At 37.8% G+C, this 26,404-nt stretch overlaps 2 protein-coding genes across 11 annotated transcripts in view; one reads left to right on the forward strand and one right to left on the reverse strand.

Moving 5' to 3' along the window:
* Positions 1–1,507, reverse strand: part of MTRF1 (mitochondrial translation release factor 1) — a 57,199-nt gene extending 55,692 nt beyond the window's left edge. Inside the window, exon 1 of the mRNA XM_027557137.1 lies at positions 1,370–1,507. The gene's annotated coding sequence lies outside the window, so the exon portion shown is untranslated. The remainder of the gene's footprint in view (positions 1–1,369) is intronic.
* Positions 1,508–1,593: 86 nt separating this feature from the next.
* Positions 1,594–26,404, forward strand: part of NAA16 (N(alpha)-acetyltransferase 16, NatA auxiliary subunit) — a 63,904-nt gene continuing 39,093 nt past the window's right edge. Inside the window, exons 1-8 of one of the 10 annotated variants that reach the window (XR_003513692.1) lie at positions 1,594–1,939; positions 6,055–6,139; positions 7,788–7,892; positions 10,053–10,210; positions 12,368–12,502; positions 18,355–18,508; positions 21,419–21,538; positions 24,017–24,112. Coding sequence is in view for 8 of the 10 variants with exons in the window: in XM_027557133.1 (XP_027412934.1) it covers positions 1,886–1,939; positions 6,055–6,139; positions 7,788–7,892; positions 10,053–10,210; positions 12,368–12,502; positions 18,355–18,508; positions 21,419–21,538; positions 24,017–24,112 (907 nt within the window). In the remaining 2 variants the exon portion in view is untranslated. Of the gene's footprint in view, positions 1,940–6,054; positions 6,149–7,769; positions 7,893–10,052; positions 10,211–12,367; positions 12,503–18,354; positions 18,509–21,418; positions 21,539–24,016; positions 24,113–26,404 lie in introns of those variants that run through there. The other 9 variants (XM_027557133.1, XM_027557132.1, XR_003513691.1 and 6 more) reach the window with 9 other exon arrangements.

Here is a 26,404-nt window from a genome sequence, read left to right on the forward strand (position 1 = left end):
AGCATCATCTTTAGGATTTGAAATAGCCCAACTGGAATTCCATCACCTCCACTAGCTTTGTTCATAGTGATCCTTCATAAGGCCTACTTGACTTCACATTCCAGGATGTCTGGCTCCAGGTGAGTGATCACACCATCGTGATTATCTGGGTCATGAAGATCTTTTTTGTACAGTTCTTCTGTGTATTCTTGCCACCTCTTAATATCTTCTGCTTCTGTTTGGTGCATACCATTTCTGTCCTTTATTGTGCCCATCTTTGCATGAAATGTTCCCTAGTATCTTTAGTTTTCTTGAAGAGACCTCTAGTCTTTCCCATTCTATTGTTTTCCTCTATTTCTTTACATTGATCACTGAGGAAAGCTTTCTTATCTCTCCTTGCTCTTCCTTCAAACTCTGCATTCAAATGGGTATATCTGTCCTTTTCTCCTTCGCTTGGAGAAAACTTGGCCTTGGAGTACAGAATGAAGCCCGGCAAAGGCTAATATAGTTTTGCCAAGAGAATGTACTGGTCATAGCAAACACCCTCTTCCAACAATAGGAGAAGCCTCTACACATGGACATCATCAGATGGTCAACACTGAAATCAGATTGATTATATTCTTTGCAGCCAAAGATAGAGAAGCTCTATACACTCAGCAAAAACAAGACCGCGAGCTGACTGTGGCTCAAATCATGAACTCCTTATTGCCAAATTCATGCTTAAATTGAGGAAAGTAGGGAAAACCACTAGACCATTCAGGTATGACCCAAATCAAACCACTAACAATTATACAGTGGAACTGAGAAATAGATGTAAGGGACTAGATCTGATAAGACAGAGTGCCTGAAGAACCACAGATGGAGGTTCATGACATTGTACAGGAGATAGGGATCACGACCATCCCAAGAAAAAGAAACGCAAAAAAGCAAAATGGCTCTCTGAGCAGGCCTTACAAATAGCTGTGAAAAGAAGAGAAGTGAAAAGCAAAGGAGAAAAGGAAAGATATATTTCTGTCATTACGGTGCGTTTTATAAATGGCAGAAAAACACCCCAGAGTTGGAAGACCCTGGGTTTGAATCTTGTGTCTTCCATTATCATAGGCATTGTACAAAGAATGAGCTAAGGAGAAAGTCTAGGTAGACCTGGAGAATCAATGGCCTCCATGACACCACCATAATTCTCACTGACAGTGTTAGGTGTTCTATACTGTTGAGAATATTTTTCTTCGACATTTCAAACGTGCTTTCACATCAGCCCATTTCAAGTCCTGTCCAATAACCTCATATACGTTGTGAGTATTTGTTTGGTCTACACAGAAAAGGCTTGTCTTCAAGTCAGTCGAGGGGGAAAAAGACGGAAAACAAGTTCGTCCTACACCAAAATACTTACTGAGTCGAGTGCTGTTTAAATTCCTCACTGGACAGGAAAACACACACACACACACAAAAAACACAAACGGACTCTGATATAAGGCCCAAAGCCTCACAGGCAGAGCACAACACAAGCCAGCGGCCCGTGACGCTGCGCCAGCGCGGGACTCCTAAGGCATGCCGTGGGGGCAGGTGCCTGAGGAGACCGCCTCACACAAGCCCCGCTGGTCCTTACCGCGGGCGCATGCGCGCGCCGCCACGCTCGAGGGGGGCGGGCCTCGACTGCCATTTTGCCGTGCGCGGGACTCGCGCCGCGGGTCCCAGGCTTGGGCTTGCGGCCGCGGCTTTCTGTCCAGACCGTCTTCCTCTTTCCTCTGTCAGCCCCGGCCAACGGCCCTGCCCGGCCCGCCCAGCCCCAGCTCTCGGCCAATGAGCTGATCCGGGGCTCGCAGCCCGACTCTCAGCCGCGGCTTGCCCTGGTGCCTGTCCCGCAAGGCTGTGCGCGGGGGGCACCCAGCCTGCCCCGCCGGCCGCCATGCCCAACGTGCAGCTGCCACCCAAGGAGAACAACCTCTTCAAACGCATCTTGGTGAGTGGCCGCGGACCGCGCAGCTGGCAGCCCCGGGCTCGACGCGGCGGGGCCAGGCCGCCCCGCCCCCCTCGGGTTCTTTGTTTTTGTGGAATCCCGCACGCCCGCCTCGCCGGGCTGCCTCCCCGCTGTCGTCTCTCTCTCTCTCTGGACAGTCCTTCCCGGAACTTCCCGCTGCAGTCACTCTGGGCCTGAGCGCGGGGCTCGGCCCACGCGTGCTGCGGCGCCTGGCGGCCAGCCTCGCCGCCTCCTCGCCCCTCGTCTTCCGCGGTTACCTTTTGCCGTCACCCAGGTGTGCTGGTTCTCTGCTCGGTGTGGAATCTGTTGCACAGCGCGCGCTGACACCCGTGAAGGAGGGAGCGATTCTCTGGCGGGGTGGAATCTGGTTTATGCCGGTTCCCGGGAGCTAAAACTTCGGACGAAGACCGACCCTCCCTTTGGTAGAGAGGTTTGTCTTCCTTTGGTGCTCAGTGTTTACCCTCTGGGAAGTCAGTGACTGGGGCTGCCATTTTTAAGTTATAAATTCGAGCATAACTGTTGATTGCTTTTAAAAAAAAAAGTGTTATTTTTACTTTTAATTGTAGAATAATTGCTTTATAATGTTGTGTTGGTTTCTCTTATGTAGCAACGTAAATCAGTCATAAATATGCCCCCTCCTTCTTCAACCTCTGCCCGCCGCCCAGTCCCACCACTCTGGGTTGTCACAGGGAACTTGGATTGCGTTTAACTCGTACAGGCCCTGCGATGAGCTAAGTGATGAAAGCTTCTTGGGGTAGGTTGGCGTTGCACTTAAGGGAGCATTCACTTTGTTTCCTAGCAGAAAGAAACCTGGGAAGCAACGTGGAAAATGCGGTGAAAATGTTAAATCTTAATTTTATATGGTGCTTAGTGTTGAGCTGAAACTCCAATACTTTGGCCACCTGATGCGAAGAGCTGACTCATTTGAAAAGACTCTGATGCTGGGAAAGATTGAAGGCAGGAGGAGAAGGGGATGACAGAGGATGAGATGGTTGGATGGCATCACCGACTCTATGGACATGAAGTGAAGTGAAGTCGCTCAGTCGTGTCTGACTCTTTGCGACCTCATGGACTGTAGCCTACCGGGCTCCTCCGTCCATGGGATTTTCCAGGCAAGAGTACTGGAGTGGGGTGCCATTTCCTTCTCCAGGGGAACTTCCCGACCCAGGGATCGAACCCGGGTCTCCCACATTGTAGGCAGACGCTTGAGTTTGAGTAAACTCAGGGAGTTGGTGAGGGACAGGGAGGCCTGGCTTGCTGCAGTCCATGGGGTCACAAAGAGTCAGACACGACTGAGCAGCTGAACTGAATTAGTAGTGTTGAGCAAATAATGCGAAATGAGTGTAAAAACCTAATTGTGGCAGAATGCTTCTTTCGACTTTGCCTTTATTTTATCTTTATTTTACTTTCGTTTTTCTTATATCCTTTTATTTTTCGCAATGTGGATTGGAGAAGGGAATTTTTTGCCCCTTTCGGGTGGGCTGGTTTGTTATTGTTATTTTTTTCGTTTAAGGAAGCTGAAACATGTCAATGAAAAATCATCTATATAAATTGCTAGTTGGGTTTCAGGATATTTGCATTGTACATGAAAGATGACAGAACGCTTTTTTTGTCTATGGATATTTTCAAATTCAAATCACGTTATCAGGAGCATAATGAAAAGCAGCTAATTTATTATATTCTAGTAAAAAAAAGTTAAAACCGTTGAAGAGTTCACTTTATCCCCGCCCCCCCCGCCCCCAAATTGGGAAATGCTGAGCATTTTTTCTGAGTATGTAGTTTTTTAATAAGCTTACATGACTTTAGGAACATGCTGCAAAATGAATTATTTTGTCATCTCAAATTGCAGTAAGTGTGGGTAAAACTTGGCTGTGACAAATTCCATAGTTTTCAGAAGCCTATCATAGAATTATTTTTTTAGTTTGATTGTGGACCAGAGTGCTTTGCCACAAACAGTAACTTTTAAATGTTAATTTTCATTATATTTAAACATCCATACAAGTTTACCAGGTTGCTTATCAACATAGTTTGCATGACTTGTTCCTGCCTATCTTATTTCCCCAAACTGGCTGTTAGCATTTTGTTGAATTTTGGAACTACTCCATGCCCTCTTTTACAGAGGAGACAATCAAATCCAGGAATAGTAAATGACAGTCTAAGGTTCTCTGACTGGTTAGTAGCCAAGTTGAAACTACAATCTGTTTTTTCTACTAAGTATATATTCTTTATTGAACTTAGTAAGACTTTCCTATAACCTGAGTACTTGGGTACTGGAGATGACTACCTGGGTTTGAATTGTGGCTCTGACACCAGCTATGTAGACTCAGTAACTATGCCTCAGTTTCCATCTAAATGGAGATTACATGTATCCCATAGTCTTTAAAGAGTAAATGAGAAAAGCACCTGTCACATAGTAAATGCTTCCAGGAAGTGTTAACTATTATTATTCCTGTTGTTGATAGTATGATATTATTACTTCCAGATCACTTGGTAAGGCAGAAAAAAACATTGTATTTCTCTTTTTCCTCTTCCCCAGTGGTTCCTTCTGCTTGTTTTTTTCTTCTTGTCTTTGTCAGATGAACTCCTGTGACTAGATTCAGATTGTTATTTTTTTTAATTTTTATGTTAAAATATTTTTGGAATGGATAATATACTAGCATGATTCAAAATTCAAAGTTTTCCTGTCCTGTCTCCCCAACCACTAAGGTCTCTCCCCCAGAGGCCATCAATAAGCCTCAAAGACTTTTTTTCTATGAATACTTTTCTGTTTCCCCTCCAGATGCCACCCCTGTTGGCAAGAATTAATCTCTTTCTTCTCATTTGCTGGTCCTGCTTTGTTTTGAACTTAGAAGATTGTACACATTGACTGTGTTGAGCAGTGCTTATTTGTCTAGAATCTGAGGATGCAGCCATGTTTAAAACAGGCAGGATCCCTGTTCTCATGGAGCCTACAGTATGATGGGAAAGACAGACACTAAGTAAAAACAAATAATAATGTCAGGAAATGATAGCACTGTGTAGAAAATAGAACAGTACGGTAGAGTGTGTATGTGTGTGTGGAGGGGTACAGTAAGAGGCTGGCGGTGTTTGAGTGGTCGGGTAGATGATGTGGAAAACTCGATCATCAGCCATGGGAAAGTCTGGGGAAGAACAACATTTCAGAGGGTAGAAAGAGCACATGTGCAGAGGCCTTGAAGTGGGGATGAGCTTGGCATGCTGAGTACTAGGGAAAATAACCTATAACCACAAGTGAGAGGTTGAGTTAAAGATAAGGTGTTCTCATGGTTAATGACTGTGGAGGCCAGGCATGGTTACTTAGCCTGGCTGGTGACATTTAGGAATAAAGAGGTTGCTTACATTTGTGTTAGAGTAATTGATGGAAAGACCATGGTCTTTGAAGTCAACCCAGAGTTTGCAACTAGGCTGACCCACTTATAAACAAATTTAATGAACTTTTAAGTTTCTGCATCTGTGAAGTGGAGATGATGACACCTACCTTAAGGAGTTGTCATGAGTCATAACAAGTTTTGTACAGACACACATTAGTTGCTCAATAAATAGCAGGATTTTTTTGTGTATATGCTTTGGTTCCATTCTTGAAGTGGCAAAGGCTTTTAATGCTGTTTCTAGTATTTTTCTTTGTGATCACATGTTTTTGCTTTTGGATTTTGAATAAGAAAGCTATAGCAGTGTATTGATTGACAATAAGGGGTTTTTAAAAAAGTGTCTTTATTTTCAAATATGTATTTATTTGGCTGCACCAGGTTTTAGTTGCAGCGTGCGCACTCTCAGTTGCGGCCTGTGGCTCAAGTTCCCTGACCAGGGGTTGAACCTGGGCTTCTGCTTTGGGAGTCTTAGCCTCTGGACCACCAGGGAAGTCCCAATTTTTTATTTTCTGTAAAAATGAAAATACTCAGATACCAGTAAGTAACAGAGGTACACTTCATGTTATAAGTGATATAAGTTGGTATAAAACCTTTCCATCACATATGTTTTAAACCTAATTTTGAATCTTGAATTTAGAATTTATATAATGCAATGAAAAGTTATTTCCATGTGTATTCATTTTGTATAATAATTTTTCTTTTCTTTTTCAGAAATGTTATGAACAGAAGCAATACAAAAATGGCCTCAAATTTTGCAAGATGATTCTTTCAAATCCGAAATTTGCTGAACATGGAGGTATCACCTGTGAGAGTCCTTTGAGAAAATCTAATTCCACAATCAGATGGAAAGGATTTCTAACCGTGAAAGAAGAATACTTCCCACTTTGCATGACCTCTTAGAGTCCATACATGTTTAACTTTTTAAATTATGCCTCATATCATTATTATTCTAGATTATTTCCTTCAGTATAATGCTTAGATATATTTATAGACTTTACTTTTATTAATAGATGAGAAATCGTTGATCTGTTGGTAAATAAGAGGCATATACCTCTACTTTTATAGACCTGATTTCATTTGTTGCTTTGAGTAGGACTTATCCTTTGATTTCTTATGTATAAAATTAGGACAATATTTGCAACACCAAAGTAGAATGAAGATACAATCAAATGCATTTTATTTTTTGGTAGATGTATTGTTAATATATCTGCTGATCTTCATATGTAAATAGGATACTACTGATTTACATTTGGATTATCTTGGTTCTTTAGTACTGATATCAGTTAGGTCTGTATTTTCTTGTCTGATCCTTTTTCACTGGTGACCAGTGCTTGGTAAAAGGATGAATCAGGTTGGACATGTAAGTTATGGTCCTATAGCCAAGGAAAGCCCACTGGGTCTCTGAATATTAGACTTGAGTAATTCTCGAGACCATCTTAGCCTGGCCCTACTCAGTTTCTAATAATGCTTAAAGCATTCTTTGAAGAAAGTGGGAAGAAGTCTTTTGTTTCATAGCATTTTAGAAATTAAAGCTTATTTTCAAGCTATTTAGCAATAGAGTAGTGTTAGTCACTCAGTGGTGTCCGACTCTTTGTGAGCCTATGGCCTGGAGCCCGCCGGGCACCTCTGTCCATGGGATTCTCCAGGCCTTTATCCAAATGGGAGCTTCTGGGGAAGTTCATTATGTCAAAACAGATAAAATAAGATGTTTGATCATAGGAGCCTGAACTGCTGGATCACCGTATTCTGAAAACCAGAGTCCATAGAGATCATCTTGAAAACCATTTATCTTTTGTAATTCGGTCTTGTGGATTATTGAGAGAATTATTTCATTCTATATACTCTTCCATTAACTACCTTAAACATATTCTTGGGTTAGTTACCACTCACACAGTCCAGTGTTGTGCTTTTCAACTGCAAACTGATGTTAACTAGCCTAAGTGAGTGGACTTTGTTGGAATAAACTTACAACCAAAAATGAAGTCTGGTCCAGTATTGAGTAGGTGACTTTTAAATTGTGTACATCACTTTAAGGTAGATTGAGTGATTTTGTGGAGTATAAATCAGATTGTTAGATTCTTAGTAGAATTGACTTCAGGTGAAAGGTGAGGTCGGCTGCAGTAGATTTAACTCAACAGGACTCAGGACCCTGCTGTGTTACCTTTTTTCAGCAGAATAATCTTAACTTCCTTTATAGAGTCTTCAGGAAGGCAGAAAGCTTTTTACCAACTCAGTTCCAGCCTAAGGAATTTCAGAAAAGGATAGGGCTAAACTTTAAGCAGATACATAAATATATTTTTACTTTTTATTTGGAGAGAAGTTCTTCTAACTATAGGTTTAAAGAATGGATATTGTACCTGTTGGTAGATCTCATATATTACAATATTGCTAAGAGAATAATTTGAATCTTTCATGGGTAAATACAGGTTGAAAATGTTTTTCAGAGACTTTGGCTATGAAAGGATTAACATTGAACTGTTTAGGAAAAAAAGAAGAAGCATATGAATTCGTTCGTAAAGGACTCCGTAACAATGTGAAGAGTCATGTCTGTATCCTTTTGTAGTAGTTGAGTAGTTTTAATTTTCATTTATTGTTTTCTGTTTACTAGTTTTTCTAACTCAAAAAACTTCTGTGGAAAAATTTTAAGCTGTAAGAAAGAGTGAGTTTAATGAAGTCTGTGTACCTATTGTCCAGCTTCAGTATTATCAGCGTTTTTAATATTAGTTTCATCTGTTCCCTACCCTTTGTTTTTTGTTTATTGGAAGATTTTAAGAGGAATCCCTATGCACTGTATATTTACTGCAGTTGTACTTAGTGTAAGAGAAAAGTAATTTTGATAATTGCATGTGTGTGTGTGTGTGTGCGTGCACGTGCACACTCACTCAGTCATGTGCGCCTCTTTGTGACCCCATGAACTGTAGCCTGCCAGGCTCCTCTGTCCTTGGGGATTTTCCAGGCAAGGATACTGGAGTGGGTTGCCATTTTCTTCTCCAGGGGATATTCCTGAGCCAGGGATCGAACCCGCATCTCCTGTGTCTCCTAAATTGGCAGCCGGATTCTTTAATGCTGCGCCACTTGGGAAGCCAACTTTGATAATTATATGTGACTTAAAACCCATTGTTTTTTTCATATACATCCATAAACAGAGTGATAGTTTCCCCATTCCGAATGACTTACCTGTATAGTAAACTTTGTGTTCCTTAAAAGTTCCTTAAACTTTGCTTTAGAAATCTTAGATGAACATTCAGAAGGAACCTGTAAGATAGATTTTATTTAGTATAACTATCATATTGATTCTTCAACTTGGTTTCTGCTGCACAAGGACTTAGCTGTTACTTCACTGGATACTTACCACTACCCCAGTGTGTAAGAAAACAAAAATATTCTTTAGGGATGATCATTGAAACTATTTTAATTTATGTTTTGCTTGTCTGTATACTTACTCAGAATTCGCGTATTGCCCTTTTATGTTAATGTTTTGCATTTAAATCATCTAGCTCTTGACCAGTATTGAACATCAGTAGTCTTAATGTTGTTTTCTACATATTTAGCTTAGGGTTCTCTCAGAATACTAAATACTTATTTCTTTATCCCAGTGCTTACCCCAGAGTGAAGAGAAAGGGTGTGTAAGTGTGATACTTTTTGTAGCTCCAAGATATACTAAGACTTTAATTTATATTAAATAAAAACTTACTTTTTTTTGTGGTCTTTAATCACTGTTGCTGCTGCTGCTGCTAAGTCACTTCAGTTGTGTCCGACTCTGCGACCCCATAGACAGCAGCCCACCAGACTCCCCTGTCCCTGGGATTCTCCAGGCAAGAACACTGGAGTGGGTTGCCATTTCCTTCTCCAATGCATGAAAGTGAAAACTGAAAGGGAAGTCGCTCAGTCGTGTCTGACTCTTAGTGACCCCATGGACTACAGCCTACCAGGCTCCTCCATCTTTAATCACTAGTGAATTAAAACATGTTTTGTAGTTGATTGAATGAATATATACTTGTTTTAAAAGATAATTGCAATTTTTGTGTATATTCTGTTTTAATACACAGTGTTTGATATTAAGAGCATGTTGAGATGCTGGCATAGGAAAGTGAAGGACTTGGGGTAGGGAATGTGAAGAATTCCTACCAGTAATTTCTAAGGTTACTTAAAAAAATTCTATGAAAAATTTCAGACATGTCCAAAAATAGACTAGAATAATGAAACCCTATATGCCTATCACCTGGCTTCAGTAATTTAACAACTGTCAATCAGGGCTGATCTGGTTTCATCTTTTATCATCTCACTATCATCCCCCTTTTGGGAGAGGGCAATGGCACCCCACTCCAGTACTCTTGCCTGGAAAATCCCATGGACAGAGGAGCCTGGTAGGCTGCAGTCCATGGGGTCGCTAAGAGTCAGGCACGACTGAGCGACTTCACTTTCACTTTTCACTTTCATGCATTGGAGAAGGAAATGGCAGTCTACTCCAGTGTTCTTGCCTGGAGAATCCCAGGGACGGGAGAACCTGGTGGGCTGCCGTCTATGGGGTCGCACAGAGTCGGGCACGACTGAAGTGACTTAGCAGTAGCAGTATCATCCCCCTCTTACTCAAGTCATTCTAAGGTAAATCCCAAACAAAATACGGTTTTGTTAAGGTAAGCTTTCTGTTAAATATGTAGCATAGTATATTCTAGTATCTGTGAATGTCTGTTTCCTTAACTTAATAGGTTGGCATGTATATGGACTCTTGCAGCGTTCTGATAAGAGATATGATGAAGCTATTAAATGTTACAGAAATGCCCTCAAGTTAGATAAAGATAATCTGCAAATTTTGAGGGATCTCTCTCTGTTGCAGATCCAAATGAGAGACCTTGAAGGTTATCGAGTAAGTATTTTAGTCTTAAGTGTACATGTTTTTGCGATAGCTATAACTTAAAAGCATGTGAATTCAGAATGAGGTAAACTTAACATCATGTAGACTTGATCGTTAATTGCATTCTATAGTAGAAGGGGGAAGTTACTTGGGATCTCCCCTCCAGTGATAGTTGCAGAATTGCATAAATTGATCAAAAAGGGTAACTGGTTTATTCATTTAATGCTTTTTATTATAAAAGCTAGAGTATCTCCTATGTCCTAATATTGTACCATATTCTTTGTGGGCTTGATATTTACAAATTTGGCAAACAGCTTTTATAATAGAAATCTAAATGTAGAGATTGACTAGCTTGCTTTATTATGGGTTAGAAAATACAAGATATCGTGAGAAGGATTGCCATACATGTAGTCCCAGACCATTATTGTCAACTCTACTGGGCATCTACAGGTGCTTACCCCACTTAGTATCCTAATTCAAAATGTTCAAAATGGAATTCTCCCCCTTTCTCATGGGAAGGAGGCTACCGAGACTTAATAGTTCTCTTTAGGTAAGTCTTCTTTCATTATCTTTTTTCCTTTTGCCCTTCTACTGCTCTGTAAGTCCTTCTACCCTATACTTAGACTTTTGCAGAAGTTTCAAGGGTTCTGCTGAACTTAATAATGGCACCAATTAATTCATCAAGGTTATGTGATTTTTTTTTTTTGGTTAGGACTTAGCAGGCTAAGTTTGGTGAGAGTTCAAATCATTTATCTTTAGGAATAAAGAACAGTATTTGCGGGAGACTGGTTGCTAGGAGGGGTTGTGAAATAAATAAAGATAAAAGAGCTGGTGGTTAGAAGTGAAGGACTCCAGGAACTAGAGGTACTGGTGGTATCTAGGAACAAGGGTGGGAAGGTCCCAAGTGAGAGTTTTGATAGCAAAGGAGCTGTAGCCAGAGTGAGATACCTGAATTTATGATTTCTGGGCGGCAGTAAGGTCTAGGGTGTAGTAGTGGGAGTAGGTCCCTGAAACAGGGTGGAGATCATTAAAGAGGAGGAAATCTTGGCTCCAAGAAGAAAAGTTATTGGATGGTTAGTGTTGCATTTGCCCAGGATAATGGCAGGATTTGACAGAGAGATGAAAACTGAGGCAGACTTTAATGAAGTAGGGGGATGACAGAGAAATAACAATGGAAATAAGGGGTGAGATTGTTAAGAGCCTAATGCGGTATTCCTAGAAGGAACGACACTTAGATGTGAATATTGTCTCAATTGTTTTGTCAAAGATACCTCTTTTAAAGAAAGATCTAATCATGGTTCTCCTCATGGCCTATAGCGTAGATGGCCAGCACACGTTCCAGTGGCAGTCATAGAAGCTAAACATTACATTTTTAAAACTCATTGCAGCTAGGGTTTTTCATGAGACCCTGTTCTTCTAGGCAGTTACACTTGCTTAAAACCTGGAGACATATATGAACTACGAGGAAGCTGGAGCTGTGTAGGGAAGTTAGATTTTGTGCTGGTCTGAAGCTTTTGTGCTGGTCTTGATTCTTCCTGGCAACCAGGTGGAATTTCTGGCGTTTTCTTCCTAATGTCATAAATACTGAGCTGTCTTAAGAGTAGCAGCGGTGGTGTTTTCTGCTAGAAAAGTCCAGTCGGGTGTTTGAGTGTTTTCTCTGGTTCTGTCCAGCCTGTCTGTGGGCCTGTTATAACAATGTAAGTAGGTCTTAATTTTATATCATAATTTAATATGCAGAAAACTGTTGTCATTAAAAGCGATCTTATTCTCTCTCTTAAGGTGTTCAGTTACTAGAAAACATTCTTGTTATATACAGTTAATTTTATAAGGCAGCCCAACAGCATTGACTCCAAGGACAGCTTTTCAGTGACAGTCTTTCAGTGAGCGTTATGGAGTATTCTAGAGTTTAAGTTTAGATGAGGAACATAGAAAGTATTGGGTGGGCCAAGAAGTTCAATCTAGGTTTTCTGTACCATCTTCCAGAAAATCCTGGATGAATTTTTTTTGTCCACCTCAGTATTTTTGTTTTATTCTGGAGTTCAGTGATACTTGTTCATTCAGTTCATTAGAAAGGAATTAAAGGTATGTTGTCTTAAAACTGATGGATTATATTTTAGTGAAACTTAAGACAGTGAAGAGAATTTAAAAGATTTTTTTTTTATTTTTAAGGAGACAAGATATCAGCTTCTTCAGTTGCGCCCGACACAACGTGCTTCCTGGATTGGCTATGCCGTGGCACACCATCTACTGAAAGACTATGAGATGGCACTGAAACTGCTCGAAGAATTTAGACAGACTCAGCAAGTAAGACGTTTGTTTCAACATGTCCTTCCTCTACAAGCTAAAATGGTTGACTGCTATATTGCCTCCACCCCTCAAGGATCTTTGGGAAAATTGAAAATTTTTTTAAATAATTGGAGAAAGTTATAATGTAGAATTCTTTTATTTTGGCCATGCCATGCATCATGTGGGGTCCTAGTTCCCTGACCAGGGATTGAACCTATATGCCTTCTGCAATGGAAGTGCAGAGTCCAAACCACTGGACTTCTAGGCATTCCCAATATAAAAATGTTTTTATGCTATAATTTCAATAATATTCAAATGAATAAAGAAAAGAATACATGAAACTGAAAATAGTTTTGTGACTGTGGGAATTTCTTTAATATATATTGCTTTATATTTTATATAAACATGATAATAAATACATTTTACTGTGCATAGTAAAAAATAGAAAAATGAAAAAAATATAAAACAGTAAAATAGTAAAAAAAAATAGTAAAAATGCGAAAAATATAGTGTGTGTCCCAAGAGAAATTAAAAAGATGTTAGCATTTTGCAATAATTGCTCCAGATTTAATTATTTTTTAAAGAACTAAAATGTTCCAGAAAAGCCAGAATCCTCCCATGTCCCTCCCTAGAGGTAGCCACTATTGTGAATTTGGTATAGATCATTTCTAGTCATGTTTACCTTATGTATTAAGTCCATGAAAGTTGCAAACCGTTATTTTGTATATTTAAAATTTTACAGAAATGATACTCAGTTTTTAAAATCCAACATTCCTAGAGGTACATCTGTGTTGATACATGTAGGGCTAGTTTATCCATTTTAAACCACTGTTTGGTGTTCCATAGCTACACTGTTTCGTGTCTATTAAAAATTAGTGCTATGGTGAATATTCTTTTCTGCTGTTTCATTAGCCATATTTGTGAGTTCCTGTTCAATTTATACCTAAAACTGGAATTGCAGAGTTGCAGATCTGTGTCTTCAGTTTTCCCCATTTGAAGTACTTGTACTCATTTATATGCCCACTAGCAAGGTTTGATGGTTATTATTTGCCTGTGTCCTTCCTGGACGGACATACTTACTGTTAGCTTTTCTTAGTCTTCTTGACTAATAGTTTTTCCAGTCTTCTACATGTGAAGAAGTGTATCTCATTGTTCTTTTAATTTGTGTTTCTTTATTAGTGAGGGATACTGGGATAAGAGATATTAAGCCGTACTCTTCTTTTGATGTCTGTGTCTGGCTTCAAGGCATGAGTTGGGAAGTATTTTTTGCAGGATGGTATTAGTTCTTAGGTGAACATCTGGTAATACTCACCTGTGATGGCATCTGGTCCTGGGCTTTCCTTTATGGAAAGATTATTGGTAATTATGATTTACTTTTTATTTGATATTGGTCTGTTCCGATTTTCTGTTTCTTCTTGAGTCAGTTTCAGCAGCTTGTGCTTTTTGAGAGTCAGTCCATTTCATCTAGGTGATCTAATTTGTTGGCATACCACTTTGCCTAACAGTCCCTTATAATCCTTTTTATTTTTGTAGAGTATGTGGTAATGGTCTTCCTTTTATTCTCAATTTTAGTAGCCTTCTTTCTTTCTCGGTCATTCCCACTAAAGACTTGTCGATTTGTTCATCTTGTAGTATTGTTAAATTTCTCTGTGTTGGTGTATGCCTTAGCATCAGCCAGGCAGTTTACCCATGACTTCATGGCAAATAGATGGGGAAACAGTGGAAGCAGTGACAGACTTTATTTTTTTGGGCTCTAAAATCACTGCAGATGTGACTGTAGCCATGAAATTAAGACACTTGCTCCTTGGAAGAAAAGTTATGAGCAACCTAGACAGCATATTAAAAAGCAGAGACATTACTTTGCCAACAAAAGTCCATCTAGTCAAAGCTACGGTTTTTCCAGTAGTCATGTGTGGATGTGACAGTTTAACTATAAAGAAAGCTGAACACCGAAGAATTGATGCTTTTGAGCTGTGGTGTTGGAGAAGACTCTTGAGAGTCCCTTGAACTGCAAGCAGATCCAACTAGTCCATCCTAAAGGAGATCAGTCCTGAATATTCCTTGGAAGGACTGATGCTAAAGCTGAAACTCCAATACTTTGGCTACCTGATGCGAAGAGCTGACTCATTTGAAAAGATCCTGATGCTGGGAAAGATTGAGGGCAGGAGGAGAAGGGGATGACAGAGGATGAGATATTGGGTGGCATCACCAACTCAATGGACATGGGTTTGCATGGACTCCGGGAGTTGGTGATGGGCAGGGAGGCCTGGCGTTCTGTGGGTCATGGGGTCACAAAGAGTTGGACATGACTGAGCAACTGAACTGAAGGCAGTTTACAACTCTGCCTTAACTTTGACCTCTTACTTGTGCAGTCTCAAGGTCAGCAGAACTGTCTCGGGTAATTCTTGAACCTGCGTATAGCTCTGTATGTGTGTGACTTCAGTGCCCCCTATGGACGTCACATTGCCCAGCTATTCCTTTAAGGCTTTTGTGTAGTCTGTTGTCTGCCCTGACTGTTACCCATCTTTCAGGCACTGTAAAAGTAAAACACATGCCTCTAATCGCTTTTCTTTTTTCTTTCTTTTTGGCTGCACTGAGTCTTCATTGCTGTGCCCGGGCATTCTCTGGTTGTGGCGAACGCGGGCGACTCTAGTTGCGGTGTGTGGGATTCTCATTGCAGTGGCTTCTCTTGTGGAGCTTTAGGGTACGTGGGCTCAGGAGTCATAGTTGATGGGCTTAGTTTGCTCTGCGGCTTGTGGAATCTTCTGGACCAAGGGTCAAACCTGTGTCCCCTGTATTGGCAGAGGGGTTCTTAACCACTGGACCACTAGGAAAGGCCCCTTGTGATCAGTTTTGTTGAGCACTTAGGCTCTCTCCCTTTCCCCCTGAGGCTTTTTTTGCTCTGGGCACACTCTGAGTTAGGCTTGTATTTGGAGGCTTGCAGTGAACCAGGAGATAGGTCAGTTAATTACAGTTCTTGGGAAGGAAGCTTTGAAAGAGCCCCAGCTTCATTCTTTTCTCACTGGTGACTGTCAAACTGCTATGGGAATACAAGCTTATTTCTCAAGGCTGCTGTGTAGCTGGAGAGCTTTGGATAGGACTAGTGAAGTGAATGAAGTCACTCAGTCATGTCTGACGCTTTGCGACCCCATGGACTGTAGCCTACCGGGCTCCTCCGTCCTTGGGATTTTCTAGGCAAAAATACTGGAGTGGGTTGCCATTTCCTTCTCCAGGGGATCTCCCCGACCCAGGGATTGAACCCTGGTCTCCCGCATTGTAGTCAGACACTGTCTGAGCCACCAGGGATAGGACTAAGGCAAGTTATAATGACATAAAACTCACTGGTCTTCTTAAGATCTAGCTTTTTTTCTTCAGTAATTGCTCCCCAGATAGCTGTAAGTGATATTCATTCAGTTGTGTCCAACTTTGCAACACCATGGATTGTGCCCCACAAAGCTTCTCTGTCCATGGAATTTTCTAGGCAGGAATACTGAAATGGGTTGCCATTTCCTTCTCCAGGGGATGTTTCTGACCCAGGGATCGCCCTGGGTCTCCTGCGTTGCAAGTGGAGTCTTTGCCGTGTGAGCCCTCAGGGAAGCGTTTGGTTAATTTTCAGAGTTCTGAATAGCGTGATTCTGACAGTTTTTACCTGTTCTTTCCTTTCTCATATGGAGAGGTGAATCTTTAGAGTTCTTTGCCATTTCTCCTGACATCACCCTCTGTATCTTCTTAATGAAAACTTTTTCTTTTGACACATTACCCAAAACATGATGGGTTTGATAGCCAAAGTAATTTTACCTGCTAGAATGGTGGATGTTTTTTCTCTTCTCATTTATCCAGTAATTCTAATTACAGAGTTTTCATGGTAACTGTCCTCTATGCTAACCTTTCTGTCCCTGCCTTGTGGTCCAGAGCCTGGTCCAGAGAAGACATGGAAGAACAGAGCTCTCCATATGTTAACATTAGGGAATATACTTAGACCTCTTTTGGAAACTTCAAATAAAGACAATCATAATGTAGTGTTTCGTCATTAGAGTCTTTTATTTAGAATACTTTTGAGTTCACCGGTGTTAGAGCATGTAGTATTAGTGGTTAATTCCTTTTTAGTGCTATATACTATTTCATTTTGGAGATGCACCACACTTTGTTTATCCATTCAACAATTGATGGACATGTATGTAGTTTTTACTTTTAGCTATGCATAGTGCTGCTGTGAACATTTGTGTATAAGTTTGTGTGTGGACATATATTTTTATTTCTTTTGGGTAGATACTTAGGAATGAAATTACTTGGTTCTATGGTAAGTATATATTTATCTTTTCCATAAACTGTTCAGTTGTTTTTCTAAGTGACTGGACCATTTTACATTCCTACTAGCAATGTGTGAGAATTTCAATTTCTACCCATCCTTATACCTGTTACTGTTCAATTTTTTGATGATAGTCTCCTAGTGGGTATGTAGTAATATTTGTTTTGATTGTATCTGCATTTTTCCAGAAATTAATGATACTCAGTATTTTATCATGTTACTTACTAGTAACATGATAACTAGTAACTACTTACTAGTAACATATCTTACTAGTCACTTATATTTCTTCTTTGATAAGATGTCTGTTCAACTCTTTGCCCATTTTTTAGTTGGGTTATTTGTTAATAATTTCTTTTATATTCTCAGTACAAGCTCCTTATCAGATATATCATTCGAAAATATTTTCTTCTAGTCTGTAATTTGTTTTTTCATGCTATTAATGATGTCTTTTGAAGAGGAAAAGTTTATAATTTTGAAATCCAGTTTACTAACTTTTTTCTTATACAAATAGTCATGAAGACTTTTTTCCTATTCTGAGATTTCTTGTATAGTTTTAGTGCTCACATTTAGGTCCGTGATCCATTTTGAGTTAATTTTTGTATATGGTATGAGATATGTGTCTAAGGTTACTTTTTTGCATATGGATATTTTATTGTTCCACTATCACTGTTGAAAAGACTACCCTGTCTTATTGGCACATCTGTCGAAAATTGATTGACCAGGTTATAAAGGCTTATTTCTGAAGCTTGTATTCTGTTCCATTGATCTCTATGTCTGCCCTTATGCCATTACCAACCACATTGTCTCTATTGATGTAGCTTTATAATATGTTTGAAATTTGAAGTCTTCCTACTTTGTTTTTCTTTTTATGATTCTGCTGGTACATGCAGGGTTCCTTCGGTTTCCATTTGAACCTTTGGGTCAGCTTGTCGGTTTCTGAAACCTTACTAAGAGTTTGATAGGGATTGCATTGCATTTTTAGATCAACGTGGGAGAAAAAATACTGAGTCAAAAAATATTAAGTATTACGATCCATGTACATGGAATGAAATGTCTGTTGATGTATTTAGGTCTTTAATTTCTCTTTGAATGTTTTGTACTCTTTGGTATGAGTCTTGTTTCTTAAATATATTCCTGAATGTTCTTTATAGTGCTGTTGTGAGTGAAATTATTTTAATTTTTTGGGGGCTGGGATTATTTGTTGCTGGTATAGAGAGATATAGTTGATTCTCATATATTGGTCTTGTATTCTGTCACTTTGCTAAAGTGATTTTCTAGTAGGTTTCTTTTTTGGAAGATTCTTTAGGATTTTAATCCCGTTATTTTACTTTTCTTTGGTAATAGGATATGCTGATCTCTTCCTTTTGCAGAAATCCCCATCCCTTCATTTGTTTTAAAGAATATATTAATCTTTGCTGTTGATCACTCTTCTATGTGTAATTGCTTGTAGGTTGCTTTTTAAAGTCTGTGTGAATGACATTCCTGAGAAGTCAGTTAAAGATCTGTAACTGCTTTATGTTATTATATAAATAAGGTTATTTGTTTTGTTTTGTTTTTCCAGGTTCCTCCCAGCAAAATAGACTATGAATACAGTGAACTGATACTGTACCAGAATCAAGTGATGAGGGAGGCAGATCTGTTTCAGGAATCTTTGGAACATATAGAAACATATGAGAAACAAATATGTGATAAACTTTTGGTGGAAGAAATTAAAGGTTAGTTGAATTGCTTTTTCTTTTTTTAAAAAATGGTCTCAATTAAAGATGAGAATAGAAGCTGTATTTGGGCTTCCCTGGTGGTTCATACAGTAAAGAATCTGCCTGCAGAGGGTGTGATCCCTGGGTCAGGGAGCATCTCCTGAAGAAGGAGATAACAACCTACTCAAGTATTCTCACAAGTATCCTACAGCCTACTCAAGGATTCTGTGAAATTCCATGGACAGAGGAGCCTGGCAGTTGCAAAGATACAGGACTTACTAACACTTTCACTTTCATGTCCTAACACTTAAGTGAGACTATATATCAGGCAGTGTTCTAAACAGTTCTATTATTAAACCATTATTAATTAATGTAATCCTCATAACAACCTTATGATGTAGTTGTTATATCCATTTTAGAGATCAGGAACTGAGGAACAGAGAGGTTAAGTGACTTGCCCAGAGTCACACAGCCAATTAGGCTTAGTAGTGCAGGATTTGAATGCAGGGATTTTGACACCAGATTCCATTTTCTAAAGTAGTGTGTTATACTGCCTTCATATTCATCTCCTCTCCCAATTCTTACCTTCATATGTAGTAAAATGAGATTAGTAAATGGTGACACTGGGATCATCATGAAAGCAACATTCATTTATTTTCATTATGGGCTAATAAGACAGAATCCTGAGAAATAGTTTGTTAAAAGGGTTATTCAACAAAGTCAAACATTTTCTTTTTTATATTTAACTTTGCTGATCAGTTACCCATTTCCTGAGGAATATTGTATAGACTGTCCATTTAAATTACAAATTAGTTTAAAACTAAAATCTCATATAGTTGCAGGACTTCTAAAGCTTAATAAAAATACTTGCCAAGATTTATTTAGTCTTTCACAGTAGTAATTGCTCAACTGGCTTAATTTCTTGGAATATTTTATCACTTCTAACACGGGTGTTATTTCCCCTTTTTGTATTTGAAGAAACTAGAAGAGGTTAGCCTTTTAGGAGTTAATTTCTAAACATACCTTTCTGATTTCAGAGCCTTTACTTTGTGTGTGTGTTTGCTTTGCTTTAAATAGACTTTATTGTTTAGAGCAGTTCTAGGTGCGTAGACACTGAGTGGAAGACACAAAGGTTTCCCATGCGCCCTCTGTCCTCACACGCGCGCAGACTCCTCCCTGCTGCGGGCCTGTAGTCTGTATTTGGGTTCACTCTTGGTGTTGCACACCTTCTAGGGTTTAAAAAATGTGTAATGACATGTATCTACCATTGTAGTATCATACGGGATAGTTTCACTGCCGTAAAAATCCTGTGTTCTACCTGTTTGTTTCTCCTTGCCTCCAGCCCTTGGCAATCCAAAATCCTTTTCCTGTCTCCTTACTTGTACCTTTTACAGTATGTGTTAGAGATGGAATCATAGTACGTAGCTTTTTTATAATTGGAGAAGGAAATGGCAACCCACTCCAGTGTTCTTGCCTGGAGAATCCCAGGGACAGAGGAGCCTAGTGGGCTGCCATCTGTGGGGTCGCACAGAGTCAGATATGACTGAAGCGACATAGCAGCAGCAGCAGCCGCCTTTTTATATTGGCTTTTTTCACTTAGCAGTATCCTTTTAAGGTTCCTTCGTGCCATTTTTTGAGTCCTTTTAACTGCTCTCCTCTACTCCTGCGGAGGAATGGGGCACAGTCACAGGTTTTTTTTTGTTGTTGTTTTTGTTTTCCTTTTCCTTAAATTGAAGTATAGTTGACATACTATTTATAGTTTTAAGTAGAAGATGCTTATTTGTATTCACTTTGTATCAAGTACTGTGTTGACCATTTTAAGTGCATTATTTCAGTTGATGATCATAAAAATAGACTGATACAGTTGATATTTTGCAAGCAAGGAAATGGGAATTGAAAGTTTTATAAGTTACTCAGGGTTCCAAAGCTAGAAAGTGGTAAAATTCATAATTATACCTGTTAATCTTTTTTTAAATTAGAGGATAGTTACTTTTGTTGTATGTAAGCATAAATTGGTGACTGGTGTACATACGTCCCCTCCCCCCTTGAACCGCTCTCCCACTCCTGTTAGTCTTATTCTAGAGATTGAGTAATATATAATACATGTAAATAGCAAAATAATACGTATAATAACCACTATAATATGATGATGATAAAAGCTGAAATAGTATGTATGACTGAAGACATTTCAAAGGGTTGTTTGAAACAGATTCTTCAGGAAGTGGGAAAGCTTAGTGTTAGAAAGTTGAGGTATATTCTTTTTCGAGATTCTCCCCATTGTCTTGATTAGATTTGCTTTTATCTGAGAAGTTGAGATGCCCTTTCCCATTCCCATTTGCAATTTATATGGCTTAGTTAAAGGAACGGAGTGTTAGAGATGACTCTCAGGTGAACTTGTTTTGTGTAGTTTCTTGCTCTGAAATAATATTTAGTGTTATTGTTTTGTGAGTTAAACTTCTCCGATTTTAGTGACCTGGAAAGGACACTAAGAGAATTAAATGGAGAATTGTTTAGCACAAAAATTGGTAAGGAAAAGTACATTGAAAATCTTGCAGTAGGAAGGTAGAGATATTTCATTGGAATTATTTACCAATCTGTAAATAGGGTGTCTTTAGTTATCTTAAAGGGTGTATAAAAATGTACAAAATAGCAAAAATTTTTACTAATTAATATCATATTTGGGGTGTGGGAGGGAGCCAGAAATGAATGTTAATAGAATATGTAAATGAAGGTTCATTTCTGAAGGCAAACTCTGAATTAATCTTTAGTTATTTAAACTACAATGGCAACAAACCCTGAAGGGAAGCACACAAAATTCTGTCTTTCATAAATATCTACTATACTAATAATGGTTAGTGAAAACCTCTGGGCTCAGAAAGGTATTTAATGTTTAAGTAAAATGAATGTGACATTTAAACTTAATTTTAGGGGAAATGCTGTTGAAAGTGGGGCGATTAAAAGAAGCGAGTGAAGTATTCAAAAACTTGATTGATCGGAATGCAGAAAATTGGTGTTATTATGAAGGCTTGGAAAAAGCTCTGCAACTTAGTATGTAATGATTTTTCTCCTACCTTCTCTTAACTAGTGTTTGAAGTATAGTAAAAAAAGTAGTAAAATATAAAGTTATAGTCATATTTGAGGATGTATATTTTTAACATTAGCATTTATTTTTCCATTTGGGAAAGCTGCAGGTTAAACATGGGAGTGAAAATGAATTCAGATATTTAAAATATTTCAGTGATAAACACTTACAGATAATTTTAGGTTTATTCATCCCAATTGTCAATTACCAATTTAGGTGACTAGAATGGTGGGGAAGAAAATGGGCATTCCCTTTCTGGGAAATGCTATAATTATTAAATATTTTTAAACAATTAGAGGACTGTTACTCTCAATCTCTTAAGCATAAGAATTGGACCAAAGCAAGGTTGTTGAGAGTATGTTGTACACTGCATCAGCATAAAAACTATCGTTTTACTTTCAAACTAGGCTAATTTGTGCCGAATATGAATACATATTTTGAAATTTGATAACCTTGACTTCTTTCAGAATCTAGAATATTATTCTAAACTTTCCCTAGTATTTTCATAATTAAGTATTTTTAGGAGCAGTTAGTACTGCCAAAATTATATTTACTCACGGGTAAGTATTTGGCTGAAATAATTATGAAACTAGTATGAAATAATTATGAAACTCAAAGGTATTGAAATAGCAAAATTTTTAAATCCAAAAAATATGGTAAATAGGTACCTATCCATATTTACAGTAGGAAGAAATTTGAGAAAAAATTTATTTTTAGTTATCCTAATTACCTGTATGCTTAAATCCAAGTTTCGTGTTTGTATTTAAAATGTAATATCACAAATTACTAAAACATTTCCTTACGTAATTGTTTTTTAGAAAATAATGAAAATTAAAATATTGGTTAGATTAGTAATCTCTTTTTAAAAAAAAGGGACAAAGTCGTGTCGGAAGGTTAGAAGTGTGAGATAACTGATTTTTCTTTAAACTACCAGGTACTGACGTTCATTAATAACTGTTTTAGTAAAATGAATGTATTGTGTTCCATTTGCCAGGATCCATGCTCACTATAAAATACATTGATTATGAAACTAATTCCATTATTGTTCTCGGTTCCTTAGAACCTTTTCTCCCCCATGGTAAGTTCTGGAGCTCCAACATGTGACTTCACAAAGGACATTGAAGTGGGTTGGTCTTGATTTAACTACGTTTATAAGACTTGTTTTATCTGAGCTAGTGGGAAATTTGTTTTTGTACTCAGCTTGTTTCATTTCCCAGGATTAGGCATAAATATGAGAACTGCATTTTAGAATTTTGCAATAACCTTCTTGTAAATATTAGTATAAGGATCCTTAATATTTCCTGAAGTTCCCAGATCATTAACAGAGTGTGAGAATAATTTTTCTCATATCCCACTTTCAAAAACTCAACCACTTTGGAGCTCCGAAACATACTATTGGAGGAAGGAAGGAGTCTAAATAAAACCAGACTTGACTTTTTAAAGTTCTGTGTTTATAATCTTGGTACTGAACACTACATTTACTGTGGAGATACCTTGACTGCTTGCACCAACGGTTATTCTTACAATAATTACGTATGTGTGGTCTGAATTAAAATCCACCTAGAACCTTATAGTTTAAAAACGAGTTTGTTTGCTTTTTCTTGATGTTTGCTGTAAATATCTTATCGCTCATATTAAATAGTCTTTCTGTAGATTATGCAGGATAGTATTTTAGAGTAATAAACTAGACCTAGAACCTATTCTTCAGATTGTTACTTTAGTTTACTTATAGATACTGTGTTTGGTACTATAAAATTAGGTTGGTCTCGAGAGGGAAGATACAACTTTCTGTTAGAAGTACATTTTATATCATAATACTTGGGTGAAGTAATTGCCACTTTCAAAAGTCTGTACTTTTTCTTGGGCACCTGGACAGGGACATGAACTGATGGAGTTCTTTATTATACAGTTTCATTGAAGATTTTAAGTGTCAAAGTGACCCTAGAAACTTAATTCTTATCTTTTAAGATATTGCAGTCATAACCCTAAAACTGTTGCTTCTTTAAGCTTATCTCTAGGTGCTATAGACTTCTGTTGGATTTATATGGGTTATATTAGGTTAGAGGATTTATGTAAGGTATGTTCTAAAGGAACATTTTTTTTTCTGTGGATTGTGCATGCAGGAATGTAAGAGGGGTATGTTGCTTCTGTGAGTGTTGTGTGTATATGATTTGAGTTGGATGTAGAATCTGTTGTGACAGGTTTTGGATTTCTCTGACTTTGAATTTAAAATGATCATTTACTGGTTATATTATTTCACTACCACCGAGTTTTTAATGTGATTCCTACAAAAAGAGAAGTTTTAATATTGATCATGAGATTTTTAATTTATAACATACTTTTTTTAAAGTTTATTAGTTTTTATCCTAGATAAAAGTTTTAAAGTTTTTATCATAGATAATAGTTCTGATGCTTTGAATCTCACACATATTTACTGATAATAGGCACTTTAGAAGAGAGACTTCAAATTTATGAAGACATTAGTAAGCAGCACCCCAGAGCAATTTCACCTAGAAGATTACCTTTGAATCTTGCCCCAGGTAATATTAGGATATCTTTTGTAACACTAATCATTACTTGTTCAAATTACTCAACGCCAATCACATTTTAAAAACTTGTTTCTGGAAGAGAGCACACCAGTCTTAGGGGTGGGAGTCATCAGTTATTAATTTGTTATATATATGTTGTTAAGAGTATTTATGTTGGTTTAGCTTTATGTTGATTTTAAGTGTCAGAAGTTATCTATATAAAATGGTTTTTCTTATGTGACTTTAAAAACTAAAAACCATATTTAGAAGGTAAATTAAATTCCATAGAACTGATGAAAAATTATATGTGAGGTATTGTGATTTAAGTGGTAAAAGTTTTGAAGTTCTAGATTTTCTTTTTTAGGACATAAATTCAGAGAGTTGTGAATTCTTTGTTCCTGCCACAGTGTTTAAGAATGTCATCAATCCTGTGCAGGGCCCTCTCCTCAGAGTTGACCACATTCCTGAATTTAGCTTTTTATCATTTTTGTAGAACCATGTATTTTGTATCCCTAGAAATAAAAACAGAAAACCCCATTTTGTACTTTAGGTAATTTGGAGCACTGTGGTATATACTCTTATGATTTGTTTTTATTGAACAATAGTGTATTCATGACCTAGATCTAAATTGTAGTGTGTAGCTGAATTCATTTGCTATTGAGCTTATAAGAGGTAGAGAGTATATTAGCTCTTGAGATAGTTAATGACTTCATTGATGATTTTATGTGCCTTTTTCTTTTTTTGCTCCAGCTTCCTTTTAAAATTATTGCTAACACAGCATAAATCAAAATCACATTATTTACAGTTTAACACAATACAACATACAGATCTCATTGAACACATCTGTATTCCAGAAAAAAAATTTTTTTTGAAATATTTCCCTCTAGAAGTTGCTTTAGATTATTTCCATCTTTTTTTTTTTTTTTTGACGCTTTTTTTTCCAATTAATTTTTTTATTTTAATTGGAAGCTAATTACAGTGTTGTGGTGGTTTTTGCCCTACATTGACATGAGTCAGCCATGGGTACACATGTGTCCCCCCATCTTGAACTTACCTCCCTTCCCAGCCCATCCCTCTGGGTTGTCCCACAGCACCAGCTTTGAGTGTCCTGCTTTATGCATTGAACTTGCCCTAGTCGTCTGTTTGACATATGGTAATATACATGTTTCAATGCTGTTCTCACAAACCATCCCGCCCTTGCCTTTTCCCACATAGTCCAAAAGTCTGTTCTTTACATCTGTGTCTCTTTTGCTGTCTTGCATATAGTTTTTTAAAAAACTTTTGCTGTCTTGCATATGTTTTTTAAAAAACCAAAACTAACCATCACAAATTTAATGTGTTCTTTGGTAATGCAGGCTGTATACATCTGATTTGTCTACACAGTTCTTTAAAGGTGCCAATAAAATAGAAATCCATCCAGTTCTCCTTGCCTGCTTTAAAAACACATAAATCTAAGTTTTAAGTACGAGGAGAGGGTTCATTTCTTACCTCTGTATATAGAGCTGAGTACATATCATATAATAGATGCATGTATGACTGGTTGACTAATACTTGGTTACCAATTTTAATAGAAATACCAACACTGTGCAGGATTTGAGGACCTGAGAGTTTTAGAAGGTATCATGTGCCTTTTTCTGAAAGTCATCTTTTTTTTTTAGTTGCAAGTGCTTTAGATAATGAATTATTTATTGAGACTTCTGGCTTGTCTTTTGAAACAAGTCAGACCTTAGAAAGCTAATGTGACTTAAAAATCTCTATCCTAAGCATAGGTGAGGAGGGAAAGTGTTTTCTTTTTTGTGTGTGATTTGTTTTTTTTTAATTTATTTTTAACTTTTTTACATTAGGGAATGTATTTTCTTAGGCATTTTCTCATTTACAATGGAAATGTTTGTTTAAATAATTGTGTTGTTTTCCTTTTATCAAAAAGTTAATGGAAATTAAGAGCTTTTTAGTAGACTGACTTTAAAAATATATGCAATACCTCTTAGAAATGTATTGGATTAGACAGTAGATACAAGTTTATTTAAAAATAAATAGTGCCTCTCAGTTACATAAATGATGAATAGTATTTCTCTGATTCTGTTTTGTTTTGACTTTGTGAACTAGGCAAATTTGCTAATGTTTTCAAGGGAACATTAAGTCCAAGTGGATATTAATAGGCTTGGTGGGGAGAGTGCCAATGTACTGAGATATTTTTCAGTCAGGTGAATTTGGGAAACTTGGTTAAATGTAGCAGTCAGGTTTCTGCAGGATTTCCTGGAACTTCCAGTAGATACATTGTGAGTTTCCAAGGTGGAATGTACT

This window comes from Bos indicus x Bos taurus, chromosome 12 (assembly GCF_003369695.1).
Source record: "Bos indicus x Bos taurus breed Angus x Brahman F1 hybrid chromosome 12, Bos_hybrid_MaternalHap_v2.0, whole genome shotgun sequence".
NCBI classification, from domain to species: Eukaryota; Metazoa; Chordata; class Mammalia; order Artiodactyla; family Bovidae; genus Bos; species Bos indicus x Bos taurus.